Consider the following 15450-nt stretch of genomic DNA (forward strand, 5'->3'; position numbering starts at 1 on the left):
TCTGACTGACGAGCATATGTTTAGTAAGATCTACTGTCTGCTATCAGGAGGTTGTGTTTTTTTTGATAGTACGAAAAGGACTTTTTTTTATCCACAATCTTGTACTTAGGGAAAACTAGGCATCGGTCTATGCTTTCAGTGGGATATCTTTTGGAGGGGCACTTTTTTCAGGAATGAGCAGTTTAAGAGTCATTTCAACCAATGTAAAAATGGACTTTCAAACAAACAAAATTTTTATAAGTGTTTTAAAAATTGTGTGTATTCTACAAATAAATAAAATAGCAAGTGTGCCATTTATGACTGCTACAAGGCAGAGCTCTTTCAAAGTAAAAAAGGACTTGTAAGCAGCAGTGTTTGTGATAGGGAAATATGTGTGCCCCATTGTCCCTAGAGAATTTGAGTGGCAACAAAGTGAAAGTTCCCCAACTGCTTGTGAACTGTACATTGTCGCCCACTCTGAAGACGGGGAGCAACAGAGAGGCAGCCTCCCTGTGTAACAGACTGTAAGCTGGCCCTCCGCAAGATCAGGAGGAGCAGAGAGAGACAACCTTTTTTATGTGGTAACCCCCAGCATAAGGGTAAGAGATGGACTTTGAGACTTCTGAGGTATGAGGTTGCAGTTCAGTGGCAGGAGTACTACCCTAGTACAAAAGTGAGAAAATCCCATGATGACCAATACAGTTTCTGGTCAATGTGAGAAGATATTGCAATATTCTCTGGAATGCAATTAATCATTGATGAAAAGATTGTGTGCATATATTGGTTTATATGTACATCATCATAATCATCAGCAACAGTTGCTTTTTATATATAGGGGCATGTGTTAATTCATTGGAGGGGAGTTTTAAAATGTACTATTTATATTGCTACTTCAATTAAATTTGATTATAATTGCATTCACTGATCTGCAAATGTAATTATTGAAAATGTGGTAACAATTTTATACCACTTGGTGGTACCACTTATACCACTATACCAGGGGTGTCCAACCTTTTAGCTTCCCTGGGCCACATTGGAAGACGACGAGTTGGTTTGGGCCGCACATAAGATACACTAACAATAACGATAGCTGATCATCCAAAAAAACATAGAAAACATAGTTAACATATATATATGAGAAGAAAGTGATATATATATATATATATATATATATATATATATATATATATATACATATATATCACTTCTTTTTCAAATCCCTCTATACTTACCTTTCAATAGCCCTGTTCAAAAAATCCTGACTAGTTATTATACTATAATCACTTTTTGTATTGTTTCAATGCAATATCAATAAAGTGCATTTAAGCCAGGCATTGTATATCAGGGTGCCCTGACCAGGCCTGCGGTACCTGACATATACATCACTGTGATCCCAAATTTTGACCTGTTTTGCTAATTACACCACTATGTTAGCTAAGGGATAACAACTTATAATGGGCCAAAGAGAATAATATATAATGCCCCATTAGTATTACAAGTAGAAGTATGTAGCAGGGAGATAAGGTCCATGATGCTCCAGGACCAGGTGACTTTTATTCACTGGTCAGCGTCTCTTTAAATAATAAAAAAAATCCCCCTTAATTTACCTTTTAATCGGCTTGTTCTCCTGTCCTCTTCTCTTCTTTTCTTCAATTCTGTGCTGCTGATTGTTCTTCTCTCACGGGTGACTCCTCCGTGCGGTGCTCGCAATGGATGTTGGGCGTGATGATTGGTAGCACCCCTTTGACTGCTATTAAATGGACATGGGCCACGTTTATTAGCTTAATTAGGAGTACCACCACTGTCTCGTCCGATCTGTGTTGGGTTCAGAGGATTGAAATACATGCGCCGTTGCCTGTGTCAGAGCACATTCTGGACACTTGTACAATATAAAACCAATTATTGTGAATATTATAAAAAGCAGTCCATTCTGGTGATTATTATACAATAAATAGCCGAGTGTGGTAACTATTGTAAAAAACAAACAAAAAACATTCTGATGGAAAATGTATAATACATACTATCATACCACACCATGCACAGCAGTAGTTACATGGACATTAACATACCCACTAATATACCCAGTGCATAGGTCCCTGTGCATAGCTTTCCTATAATCAAAGCCCACCTCGCCAATGCCTAGAGTCATCTTCCCTATGCCCTACATAATGTACTCACCTATTTGCAGTTGACAGCTCCCCTATGCCCAGTTATTAACCTTCTCTGGCTGATTATAGCTATCCTTAGTGATTTCTACGATTACTGTCAGTAACCAATAGGAAGCGACTTGTGACTGCTTAACAGTTCAGGCTTCCACTTATTGGTTAATATGACACCAGCCATGGACTGATCAGTAGAAGGAGCTTCAGACACACAGGCTGAGTTGAGCAGTTGGTTTTGGAGCATGAACAGTGAAATTCCTTCCAGACCCCAGATTTTCACTTAAAAAGCGGACAAATGTAGGGTTTACCAGATGTATTTAGGTAATTAGGTAATACTAATACTGGTTAAATTGATTGCTTTCAACCAAATGGCCAGTAATTATACAGCGCACGGCCAGATAAATGTTCTAATTCTGTTTCAATTTGGGCAAAAAGAAAAAATGTGGTCAGTTGATGATCCCCAAATGTGGCTTCCTGCTCATGCGCTGTCCCCCTCAAATGCTCAGAAGACCAGAGCAGAGGATTCTGGAGGGTGAAGCAGCATGCCGGGCACAGGGGCAGAACAATGCATCGCAAAACTTGGATTGGCAGTGAACTCAATGTTGTAATTACCATTAAGTGCTATTTGGTATAGCACTTAGTACTAAATAATTACAAAATTGAGTACACTGCTTAACTAGCAGGTTCACCTGCATCACACACAGGAGAATTAAGTATACAATATTGAAATCATACAGTTTTTTTCCTGTATTTTCTATGACTGATACAGAGGATGGACACACCTAAATTTAAGCAGCTCCCAATAATTACATATACCTGTAATAGGAGCAGTGATCCCAGACTTTAATCCTGATAAAACTCAGACAGGAGCCCGAAGATGCCACTGTAGCCTATTGGATAATTAGACCCTGCACAGCAGGAATCTAGGCCCCATCATATTCAACACTTGATGATTCTCTGAAAAACCATATCAAAGACCTTGTTTATCTCATGGTTCATACTAAACAAATTCAATTCCAACCTCTGAATAGATATTTAAACAAAATGTCTCTATATTTCTATAATCTAATGCATGTGTTTTGATTTACCATCATGACCATTGTGTTTTGTTCTCTGTGAACAATATGAATACACTGTGTGCATGTCGAACAGGATAATAGAAACTCAGGACAGCGGTGGGAGAGCTGCTTTCCGCCACTTCTAGGTTGAAACCGATTAGAGGAGCAGCCCGCTGGAATGAGAATGATGTTCCATCTACAGATGAATAGATTGAATCTGAACTGCAGGGGTAGCCAGCTTCCCACGCTAACGTGCCAAAATAACTCAATGACACTTGTGGTGCACTCACTTTTTGCTGAATGGAAGTTCAGCCTCAATACTCATTTATTCCTCAAGAAAGTAGTGAAAGAATCATTATTCTCCAAATACACTTCTGTCGTCACATGGTTGTTAGTCACAGTTCCCTATTTACTAAAGATTATATCACTATTTAATATACTGATCGGCACAACCTGTGCTCTGTAGATATTCAGAGGTGTATATATATGATCTATAGCTGTATACATGTAAGTTTGGACTATAATTTTAAAGGTATGAGAGGATGCTACAGTGGGCAGTGGTGAAGTGGGCAGAATTAGATCCAAAATGCTGCTGTGGTTGATCCCGGCCAAAATGACGCGATTTTCTGAGCCCCGCACGCCCACCTCTTCCCGGTAGCTCTTGGACGCCAACTGCTAGAAGTTGGCAAGTATGAACTATGTAATAAAAAGCTTTACATACAGAAAATTGCCACCTGTAATAAAGACCGTTCCCATGTTCCCACATTCTCATAATTGGTAACAGCCTAAATCTAGCAGTATTTTAGGAGAAAAACGAATAAGTATTTGTTTGAAAAGGGTAGTACTAAACACATCTAAATTAGTATTTGGCCACCAGGTGTCACTGTTATATTGTACTAAACTTAAATAACTGACTTTTCACTGCAGTTAGACTAATGGATTATTAATCAACAAAAATGTGCTTTTTATTGCTGATTAGTTGCTATGACATACTGCACATTTACATTATGTTAGTAAGTAACCCTCAGAGAAAGCAATATGAAAGTTTACATGTATTGCAATAAACTCATATGTAGAGAGAGATAGGGCTTGTTCACACAAGTGTTTTGTTAGCATTTGGTCACGTCGTGTTAAGGATAGAACACAACACAAGCAAACTGCACTGAAAATATGTTCCAGGTCCCCAGTTCTGATGAGCAGCAGTGAAACATAAGGGTCAAAGGGAAATGCAAGAAAATATGACAAAAGTATGTGAAGAGGTGCCCCGCGGATGAGGTGCCCGTGAAGAGGACGAAGAAGGAAGCTACTCACCGTTCCAGCGGTGAGCATTCTTCTCACCTTACAGGTCCCGGTGGAAGTGGGCAAATGAGCCAATCAGGGCTCACTTCCCGCTGCTGGCCAATCAGTGGCCGGACAGGCTAGCCAATACTGGCTCACATCCGACCTTTTGAACTTTTGGTGTCATCACGAGCCAATCAGGGCTCATGGCGACGGCCAATGACGTTAGCGTGCCCGCGGCTTGATAAGCTGCTGGGCGCTGCCATAGGGGGGCGCAAGGCCCCATAGTGAGAGACGGGGGGCACAAGGCCCGATAGTTAGCATAGTGGGGTGCAAGGCCCCATAGTTTGAGATGGGGGGGCACAAAGCCCCATAGTTAGAGTAGTGGGGCGCAAGGCCCCAGTGATAGTATTTCAGTGCAAGGCCATTGAGAGCGTAACAGGGCACAAGGCCCTTGAGAGCGAAGCAGGGCGCAAGGCCCTTCGGTGTAGAGAGGCGCAGGCCTTTAAGTGAGTGGGACGCACAGTCTCTGGGTAGTGTAGGGGACATTTGGTCCCTTAATAGTTAAATTACTCAGAGTGGCTTACAAAGCCCCTCTATGCATCCGGAAGGGCACCTAAAGTACTGAGCCCCAGGACAAGGCAAGCTTAACAGCCGGGGCTCGGGCAGTGGGCAGAGGCCTGTGTAGCGACAGAGTTCAAGTGGACCCGGATGGCTGAGGGCGTGTGAGTGGGAGGCTTCCGGTCGCGGAGAAGAAAGGTACGGTGTGTCCCGTAGTGGTCCCTCAGGATTGGGTGAGTACCTGGAGTATTGGGGAAGGGATTGTTCTGTGTGGCTTGGTCTCCCTTGTTTTTCAGACATTGGCTGTCAGACAAGTGCTTCGGAAGACCCCTGCGAGAGAGAACCCCTGGAGCAACAGGGATAGAGGGAGTAGTTGCCGTCGTAGGCCCGCTTCCGTGAGTATAGCCCAGCGAGGGCTGTCCTGTGGTGCACTCACTTTGTGGAGCTGTCCCTCCCGTGTGTTCCCCTTTTCCTTACAGCATAACGAGTGCCCGGCACATGAGAACAGGGGCCCTTTTCCCTTGTTGGCGTTTTGGGCGTTCGGACATCCCCCTACCTCCTCACAAGTACATGTAAATTTATATTCTTCCCCTGGAATTCCTGTTATTTTGCAATGTTTGTCACACTTTCAGCACCGTGTGTCTTTGGAACAGTCCACGGAAACAGATTAGGGCGATGTTCATCAAGAAGTCATTTTACCTTACTCCCCATAGGGAGGTGCAGAAAAATGAGCAGAGGTTCTTTACTGTAATGGGTAATCTATGTAGCCAGACATCGCCGTGATGTCCAGAGGCCCCACGCTCTGAACTGAATCTTCCCCTTAGATACATTTATGAAAGTGTTGTCTTACATGTATTGGATTTATCCTTGCAATATTTTATTTTTTGTTCTATACAACACTGATGTCATGACATAGCTGTACAAGAATATAACTACAACATTTACATTACATACATAGAAATGTTGCAGTCTCAAGACCAATAAAAATATTCATTTATACCCTGCACAAAACACCTGTCATAACAGCGGTGATCCAGGTCTGATTGTCTCCAGATGAAATGAGTTTTCCACACTTGCCCATAATTTATGACTCGAGGCAAAAAGCAACAACATTATTTCTATCTGGTTCCACACCGCCAAGAGCATGTTTATAAATGTATCTTCTTTCTGGATAAGAGATCCCCATACCTGCAGCAGATCTATAGAAATGTCAGCAGATATGCAGGGAAAATTGTTTGCAATAGAAAATGAGATCGCATGTTTTACTGAATATTTGCAGAAAGGTGCAGCAGAATGTTAAGGCAGTGCACTTATTACAAAGTTTTGCTGGCAACTGAAGGATTAAAGTGAAAACTGAAAAGTGTTCACCCAACCAGGGCAGGGGGTGTGTTTGTGAGAGGAAGTGTCAGCAGATGGGGGCTGGAGTTTTTAGTATAACAGGGAGAGCCCAGCTGCCAGGTATCTTCTGTCACTCTGGTGACCTAGAGAGCTGACTCGGAAGTGCCAGGACCGTTGTTCCATTATGGGTGAGCAACCAGTGTTTCTAGGGGCTCATATAGTGGAGAAGTACTTAAACTACCCAACTCTGATCCCTTTGCTGGAGAGGGCACTAATTCATTTCTCCAGTGGCCATGAAGGAGGTGTTGTACAGCCAGTCCGGACCATTGTGCCAGTGAAAAAGTACAGTGGGTAAGCACACTCTTATTAAACTCACAGATGTTACTGCAAAACTTTTCTCTGTTACTGTAAACATATTGGTAATATAATGTATCCAGTTGAGCTTTGTAGAACATACAGTGCACTTTGTAATTCTATTTATACACCAGCAAACATTACTTGGTTGAATGGAGTGAAAAAGTTTGGTGTAGTTATAAAGCAAACTTATGGCATATGATAGTAAGCCTGTTGACCGTGTCATGGTATACCCAATTAAGTACTACTTCCGAGTACATTTATAGCATATCTGTTTAGCTCCAATAACATGTGTGACCATCATAAACCACATACAATCGATGAGGCTGAAGTTAGCTTCTTATTCGGTCAGCTTCTTATTCACTTCTTATTCATGCTCCAGCTTCTTATTCAGAAAAGCTTATTTTTAAAGGATTAAATCAAGTTGGATCACTGATTTCAAATCAGATTAACACTAGAGGGTGCCTCTTATACAAACTGCAATAGTATTTAGCACTGCAACAGTATTTAGCCTGACCCAACAAGGTTTTGGGCATGAAATCAGGGGGCAAAGTGGGCAAAGTCACCATAATTTATCATTTTGAATAAGTAGCTGTAGTTTTCCAAGGGTTAAATGCCGTTGGGTTACCAATTTGATAGTGGGAAACAACAAAGGGTGGTCAGTTATATATAAAACTCTTGTCTTTTGCCTGGCCCAACACTGTTTTGAGCATGAAATCAGGTGACGAAGTGGGCACAGGTAGCATTTCGATCATTTTGAATAAGTAGCTGTAGTTTTGCAGGGGTTGATTTTTTTAATTAAAAATTGCGACAAAATTAAATCCCATATCACTTTGTCCAAAATAAAATAGACTATATACAACAACAACAACAACAACGGGTAAAATGGACCAATAGGAACAAAACTTCACATTATCATAAAACCCAATTCTCCTACAACCCCTTCACAAAAACTACTGCGTCACTTCACAATTGAGAATAATTATATACATCAAAGAAACATGACATCCTCTAACACAATACTCTGCATTATAACAACCCCGTCACCAATCTATAATACCACCCACACAACCTTTACAGTCAGGAAATGAAAACAAACTTTAAATCTATGTAAACCTTACTTAAAAAAAAGGGATTTCCTCAAAATCTAATATTGAAAGAACAGGATAGATAGCGAATAATCGAGAGACTTCCAGATGTTAGCTACCATCTAGGGATATCTCAGGGATATCTCAACCTCTGCCAGAGTCTTCCCCAGCTCGCAGCATCCATACGACCCCTCTCCATTTCCCTTATTTTCCAAACCATGTGCAGAATGCTATCCACCACCTCACTACAGGGAATGGTTTTGCCCCTAATAAACACAGTGCATTCCATGTGTAAAAAATATAACAACTGCGCTAACTAAAAAACGAGTGCATAACTCAAAATCCCCACACCTTTTGAGCGCTCCATACACTCAGTCAGGATAACTAAGCCCTGAAAGAAAGGGAAGGCCTAAGATGTTGGACACTCCCTTGTAAACCTCTTTATTAAAAGGACACTGAAGCCAGAAGTCATCCATTTTCTCCACCTCCCCATTACATTTCTCCTGTGGACAACCACGGTCATCGACACCTCTATGCTTCAAGTTCTCCTTAACGTTGAGCCTCTAGTGAAACGCAAGCCAAGTCAGATCTCTAAACTCTGGAAGGAATCTGCTTGGAATCACCAAACACAGACCCTTCGAGCACATATCAAGTGGGCAATGCTTTAGTAACAAGGGCACATCAAAGTGAGTATGCAAAATCCTCCTCTCCAACACCCTCCTAGAGGAGTTTTTTGCCTCACCCACTTTGATCTGCCATTTCCTTGTCACCTTTAATCCCTAAACCACATAGGCCAGGAGGTATCCATGCTTTACTGGAAGATTTTTTTACGGGACCCTCATCCAACCATGTGTTGAGAAAGGAGTGCACCCAAGCTCGAAAGCCAGCTACCCAGGGGAGGGGGAGAGTCCAAAAAGAGACTCCCAAGATGAGGTCAGTTCCTTCATCTTTCAGTTGTTGTGGATGAACAAGTTGAACTTTATCAAGAGGAGTGTGGCATACAAACCGAAGGATGAACATGGTCTGGGAATGGGAAACCCAGTGCTGTCCCTTAGTACTGCCTTCTTGAAGCTTCATCTCGGGAGTCTCTTTTCGAAGTTTTTTTTTTGTTTTGTTTTTTAAGAACTTTATCTATAAAACACCAACACATATTTTCCAGAATCAAAGTAAGGACCAAAACAGGCCATAGTAAAATACAATGTATAAATCCAGCAAAGACTGTGCACTTGCCCGAGCCAATACACAGAAAAACATAAAAAGAACTAACAAGTTACACATGCATTTAGTTGGACTGGAATGTGCAGAAAATTGTAGTACAATACCTCTAACAGTTGTATAAGAGTGTGGGGTTTTGTTTTTTGTTCCAAAATATTAGGAGGAGGGGAGGTGGAGGTAGAAAGGGTAGTGGGAGGTGCTATTGTAAAGCACTCATTTTTTTAGTTAGCGCAGTTGTTAGATTTTACACAAGGAGTGCACAGTGTTTAATGCCCATTAGGAGAAATATCCTTCCCTGTAGTGTGGTGGTGGATAGTATTCTGCATGAGGTTTGGACGATAATAGAAATGGAGAGGGGCCGTGTGACGATTATGTATTATTGTTATTTTCCCTTAATATTCAGGTATAACAATGTTTATTGTATGTAATCTTGTAATGTAATCTTAACGTGTGCTTTGCTAAATGACATAAATCTAATCCTATGCAGGTGTCAATAGTCTTTTGAAATTAGCCAGGCCCAGGGACAGATAAGCATCTGTGAAGAGTTTTTTTTGTATGCAGAGGATGTGGACCTGACCGGCCAAGCAGAATGAGTTTAAGTGAGATTCATGCCCTCTGAGATGCCAGACATATTTCAGGAATAGATAGCTCACTTTGAAAGCCCTGTGAATTCTGGAATTCAATCTGTCCTGATTGACAGCTAACCTCCAAAGGTGGGGGGGAGGGAGCTATGTGAAAAAGGTTCAAAAATCTTCTGCCTTAGACAATAACATGTTCATTTTCTCTGGGGAGACCTGTCAAAGATGAAAGTGTGCCATCCTTCTCCTACTCCTCACATGTCATATCTTAACAAGTAAGTTAGTGGTTCTGGTTTTATTTCCTATTTTATTTCTGAAACTTATTTGTGTAACTTATTTTGTATGTCTTGTTATTAACTGTTTCGCAATTAAGCCTTGGAAACATTTTTCAGATTAAATCAATTTAATCTAGCATATTCTCCGTGATTCTTTGTGCACTTACGAAGCCAAGTAAGGCTCATGCTACACTTGTTTATGATTTAAGTGTGAAGTATTAACAAGTGGTTTTGGTGAATGCAAGGACGCCATAGTAAATCCTTTGCGGTGGCAGAAAAGCTGAATTAATTGGTAAGTGACTAAGGTGACGCCAGTCACGGCCAGCTGTTCAGATTGCTGTATCTGAGACAGGCTGGGCGTTCGTGACAGGCCGGATGGTTCCTGCGAGCTAGCAGATTCTGGAAGAGGTTGAGACATTCCTAGGTGGTAGCTAACATCAGGCAGTCTGTCAATTCTTTGCCACCTGATTTCATACCCAAAACAGTGTTGGGCCAGGCAAAAGACAAGTGTCTTATATGTAACTGACCATCCTTTGTTGTTTCCCACTATCAAATTGGTGGCCCAATGGCATTTAACCCTTGCAAAACTACAGCTACTTATTCAAAATAATGAAAATGCTATCTGTGCCCACTTTGCTACCTGATTTCATTCTCTAAACAGTTTTGGGCCAGGCAAAAGACAAGTGTTTTATATGTAACTGACCACCCTGTGTTGATTCCCACTGTCAAATTGGTGGGCCAACAGCATTAAAGTGTGCTTGTGAGCTCCTGACTTCCATACCGTTGTTTGCTGTCTTCCCAGATTTGATGGAGCCTCCTGGGGATCCTCCCTGGGAGAGTACCCTGGCTGTGGTGCCTAGTCCAGGCCTACTCACAGAAACACCAGTGAGTGCAGCAGCCAGGGAGTAAGGCCTGGAGATGAACTTAATCGTGGGTTACCCCACCCAGGGTTGCAAAAAGTAATATCATGCCTGGTGCAAGTGATGCTAATTTGTCCAAGTTCAGCATAAGAAGTAATTTAATTCATATGGTGACCAAGGACTGCCTTGCAGCCAGAGACAAGTTAAAAGCAGAATTGGATGTGCCAACGAGAGTAAAGAAAGTGACTGATAGCCTTTTGGAAATGGGTGTGTTTGTTAAGGAACATGAAATTACTTATTGGCTTTTTGCTCTAGAAAAGGAGTTGGAGAAAGAAAGAAAGGCTAGAGAGGGGAATAGGTGTATGAGTGGAGAAGTAAGGAGTGAAGGGGTTAATGATGGGGGAGGTCAGGAAAAGCAGCCATACATTTCATATGCCAGGATCCTGGGAAGCCAAAAATTAGCCACAGCACAGCCACATTTGGGAAGATCAGGAATGTAGTCCAACTGAAATGGAGAGGGGAGGGTTCCCCACCAGATAGGGGTACTTTTCTGGACCAGGTATTTGGAATGGGATTTGTGGCCAAGGACCTCTTTGCTTGTATTCATCCAGTGGGGACAGCTGAGTATGATCTAAGTTTTGGACCTGTTGGCCCCGCACCTGGTGGAGATTTTTAATGAGAATTTTGGTAGAGGTTTACTTGCTCCCTCCATGAGGCAGTCTGCCCTTATTTTGCTATCCAAGGGGAAAGACCCATCCAGGATTGAGAATTGGCACTCCATCGCTCTTCTCAATTCAGATAGAAAGATTCTGGCAAAGGTCATTTTTAACAGGTTTATAGACGTTTCAGGCCCGTTACTTTCCTCTTCTCAGCACTATACGGTGAAGGGTCGAAGCATCTTTGATGCTGTCCTTGGCGTCTGCGAGGCCATTGAGCAGTGCAGGGCTGAGAAGTGGGGTAAGTACCTTCTGGCGCTGGATCAATCTAAGGCGTTTGATTATGTCAATCATGATTACCTGTGAGCACTTCTTGAGAGATATGATCTGCCAGTGAGGGTGGTTGATTGGTTACGTACCATTTATAGGCAGGCCGAGAGCTTCCCTCTTCTGAATGGTTGGGTAGGCCCTACTTTTGGGGTGTCATTTGGAGTCAGACATGGTTGTCCCTTGAGCCTCCTTCTCTATGTGTTTTCCGTTTGATCCTTTTATCAAGAGGATTGAGAACGGTACAGCGAGGGGAGTGCAGCAGCTGTGAATGTTCCCTTGAAGGTAGCGGCCTACGCTGATGATCTTACAGTCGTCTTGTCAGACATGGCCGAGGCACGTGGCATTAAAAATCTGATCTACGAATATTCTAAGACTTCGGGCTTAGAGATAAACCAGGAAAAGATTGAAGTTCTTTGGTGAGGGGAGGAAGGACGGCAGTTTGTCCTTCCGGATGCGCTTCCTCAGGCCAGTCGAGATGTTAAAATCTTAGGTATTCGCTTTGGTTTGGGTGATTATGCCCAGCGAAATTGGGAATTGAAGCTGGCAGATGCCGCCTCTAAGGTGGATACCTGGAAGAAGTGGAAGCTGCCCTACAGAGAATGTATTGATTTGATCAGGACTTACTTGATCCCAGTTTTTTTTGTACGTCAGTTACATATGTCTGTTGCCAGAATCATTAAAGGTCAAGGTCAATTCCTTGTTCTTTCAGTTGTTATGGGGGAACAAGTTGAACTTCATAGTTTGACCTACAAACCGAAGGAAGAAGGTGGCCTGGGAATGGTAAACCCAGTGCTGTTCTTTAGTACTTCCTTCTTGAAGCTTCATCTCAGGAGCCTTTATTTGGAATCTTCCCCTTGGTGGGTAGCTGGCTTTCATGTTTGGGTGCACCCCTTTCTCAACGCATGGTTGGATGGAGGTCCTGTAAAAAATCTTCGAGTTAAGCATAGATACCTCCCAGCCTATTTGGTTCAGGGTTTGAAGGTGACAAGGAAATAGCAGATCGAGGTGGGTGAGGTAAAAAACTCCTCTAGGAGGTGGTTGGAGAGGAGAATTTTGCATACTCACTTTGATGTGCCTCGTTACTAAAGCATTGCCCATATTATATGTGCTCGAAGGGTCTGTCTTTGGTGAATTCCAAGCGGATTCCACCAAAATTTAGAGATCTCACTTGGCTTGCGTTTCATGGGAGGCTCTTCATTGAGGGAAACTTGTTGTCCACGGGAGGAATGTCATGGGGAGGTGGAGATAATGGACCACATCTTGCTTCAGTGTCCTTTTAATATAGAAGTTTACAAGGAAGTGTCCCACACCTTAGGCCTTCCATGTCTTTTGGGTCCTAGTTACCCTGAGTGGGTGTATTGAGCACTCAAAAGGTGTGGGGATTTTGATTGAAGCACTCGTTTATTAGTTAGCGCAGTTGTTAGGTCTTACATGTGGTGCGCACGGTGTTTAGTCCATTAGGGGCAAAATCCTTCCCTGTAGTGAGGTGGTGGATAGTATTCTGCACAAGGTTTGGAAAATAAGGGAAATGGAGAGGGGCCGGATGGATGCTGCAAGCTGGAGTAGACTAGGAGTAGGCGGGGTTAAGACCACCCTAAGTGGTAGCTAACATCTGGCAGTCTCTCGATTTTTGGCTATCTATCCTGTTGTTTCAACATTAGATTTTGTGAAAATTCCTTTTTTTTATATAGTAAGGTTTACATACATTTAAAGTTTGCTTTCATTTCCTGATAAAGGGTGTGTGGGTGGTATTATAGATTGGTGACAGGGTTGTGGTAATGCAGAGTATTGTGCTAGGGGTTGTCATGTTTCTTTAGTGTATATAGTTATTTTATTTGTGAAGTGATGTATTTTTTTTTGTGGTGGGATTGTAGTAGAATTTGTGTTCCTATTGGTCCTCTTTACCCTTTGATGTTGTATATAGTGTATTTAATTTTGGACAAAGAGATATTGGATTTATTTTTGTTGCCATTTTTAATAAAAACATCAACCCTTGAAAAACTACAGCTACTTATTCAAAATGCTCAAAATGCTATCTGTGCCAATTTTGCCACCTGATTTCATACCCCAAACAGTGTTGGGCAAGGCAAAAGACAGGTGTTTTATATGTAACTGACTACCCTGTGCTAATTCCCACTGTCAAATTGGTGATGTACCAAATGTCTATATTTGGGGAGTGGTCTCAAGTCATTCTATTTTATTATGTTTATTAATAATCTTGCCTCATCCCTATTGAGAAAAAAATTACATATATATATATATATATATATATATATATATATATATATATATATATATATATAGGCAAAAGGTGCTGTTTACCACAGATTGTTAAAAGAGAGACTGATAGTCGTTCTGGGAGTCTGCAGGCTCATGCTACAGACAGGGTTAATCATTCACACATCTCTGCACACAAAACACAGGCAGAGAACATGGGTCTGATTCATTTCTGGTTTAGTAGGTAGTTAGTGCTTGGGAAATGGTGGAACAAACATAAATCGCTGATTTTGTGTTGTGGGCAGGGCGACTGAAGCTAAACTAGTTGGCAGCTGGCTAGTGAGATGACTGAGTGTTTAGCCACAAGCAGGGTCGCAGGACACTGTAAATACTTTGATTGCGAGACCTGCACCTCTTACTGACTGTACCATCCTGACATCCCTGAATGAAGTGCAGCAGAGTGGTTCAGCACATCTGTGTAAGCATCATCTGTTTGGCATAGTTATCACAAGTAGTATCACTGTGGGAATTTCAGAGGACAGCCAGATCCTGCCGACCACCCAACCAACCTGTGGTAGAGAGTGATGGAAAATCTGGTTACTACAAAAAATAGTTGCTGCAAATGTGGAAAATGTATAAGTGATGCAAACTTTAATCACAAAGCAAATGTATAAAATTGTTTGGTTACAAGTTGATTTTCAGGTGATGACAAAATTTTGCTTTCCTGCATGCCAAGAAAGACACTGTTATGGAGGATTTTTTGAGAGCTTTGTTGAATGTGGCCACTATGCAGTAAGTCCAAGTGCTGAGAGTAGAAGGCCCAGTAGAAAATGCTAAGCTGGCTCAGGCGAGACTAGCTTATGATGTGTCTGTGTTGTAGAATATGTCCTCCATTGATGATGTGAAGGCGTATCTCTTAGCCTTTGAGAGATCCACCAAGAGGCTTGACTGGCCACCAGAAGTCAGGGCAGAAAAACTGCAGCCCTATTTGAGTGGCAAAGCTCAGCGGGCGTATGTTGATTTTTTGATGAACAAGCTTCCCAGTGTCAGCAAGCACAGGCTGAGATTTTGGCCCGCATAGGAGTGACAGATCCAGAAAGAGCTCAGTGCTTCCAAGATTGGCGTTTTCCCAAGGGTAAAGCAGTTTGTTCACAACTGGCAAAGCTCTCCAAAGTGTTAAAGAACTGGTTGCATCTGTGGTAACTGCTATGTTTGTTACATATTCTTTTACTAAAAACTTAATAAAAACCTTTTGAGAAAGAACTGGTTGCATCAAGGTATTAATTCATCTCGTATGGTGGAGATTCTAGCAATTGATTTTTGCGTCTGTGGGCTTGACCGGAGATGGCAGAGGTGGTTGCTACAAGCGGATCCACAGTCTTAGGAGGAGCTTGCTGTGGCTACCGTTATTCGGCACTGCAACACATGTCTAAGCTGTTGTGGAGCCGGTAGGAAAAGTCTCTACACCTAAATGGTTTGAATATGGCGAACCGAGGCATTT

The 15450-nt window shown here is 42.1% G+C and overlaps 1 protein-coding gene across 1 annotated transcript in view; it reads left to right on the forward strand.

Annotated features, from left to right (window-relative positions):
* The first annotated feature begins 6469 nt into the window (after window positions 1-6469).
* CRYM (crystallin mu) overlaps window positions 6470-15450 on the forward strand; it is a 42066-nt gene continuing 33085 nt past the window's right edge. The window contains exon 1 of the mRNA XM_075179711.1: window positions 6470-6727. Coding sequence (XP_075035812.1) covers window positions 6561-6727 — 167 coding nt within the window. The 5' untranslated portion in view covers window positions 6470-6560. The remainder of the gene's footprint in view (window positions 6728-15450) is intronic.

The sequence above is a fragment of the Mixophyes fleayi genome, chromosome 7, assembly GCF_038048845.1.
Source record: "Mixophyes fleayi isolate aMixFle1 chromosome 7, aMixFle1.hap1, whole genome shotgun sequence".
Classification (NCBI taxonomy): Eukaryota; Metazoa; Chordata; class Amphibia; order Anura; family Limnodynastidae; genus Mixophyes; species Mixophyes fleayi.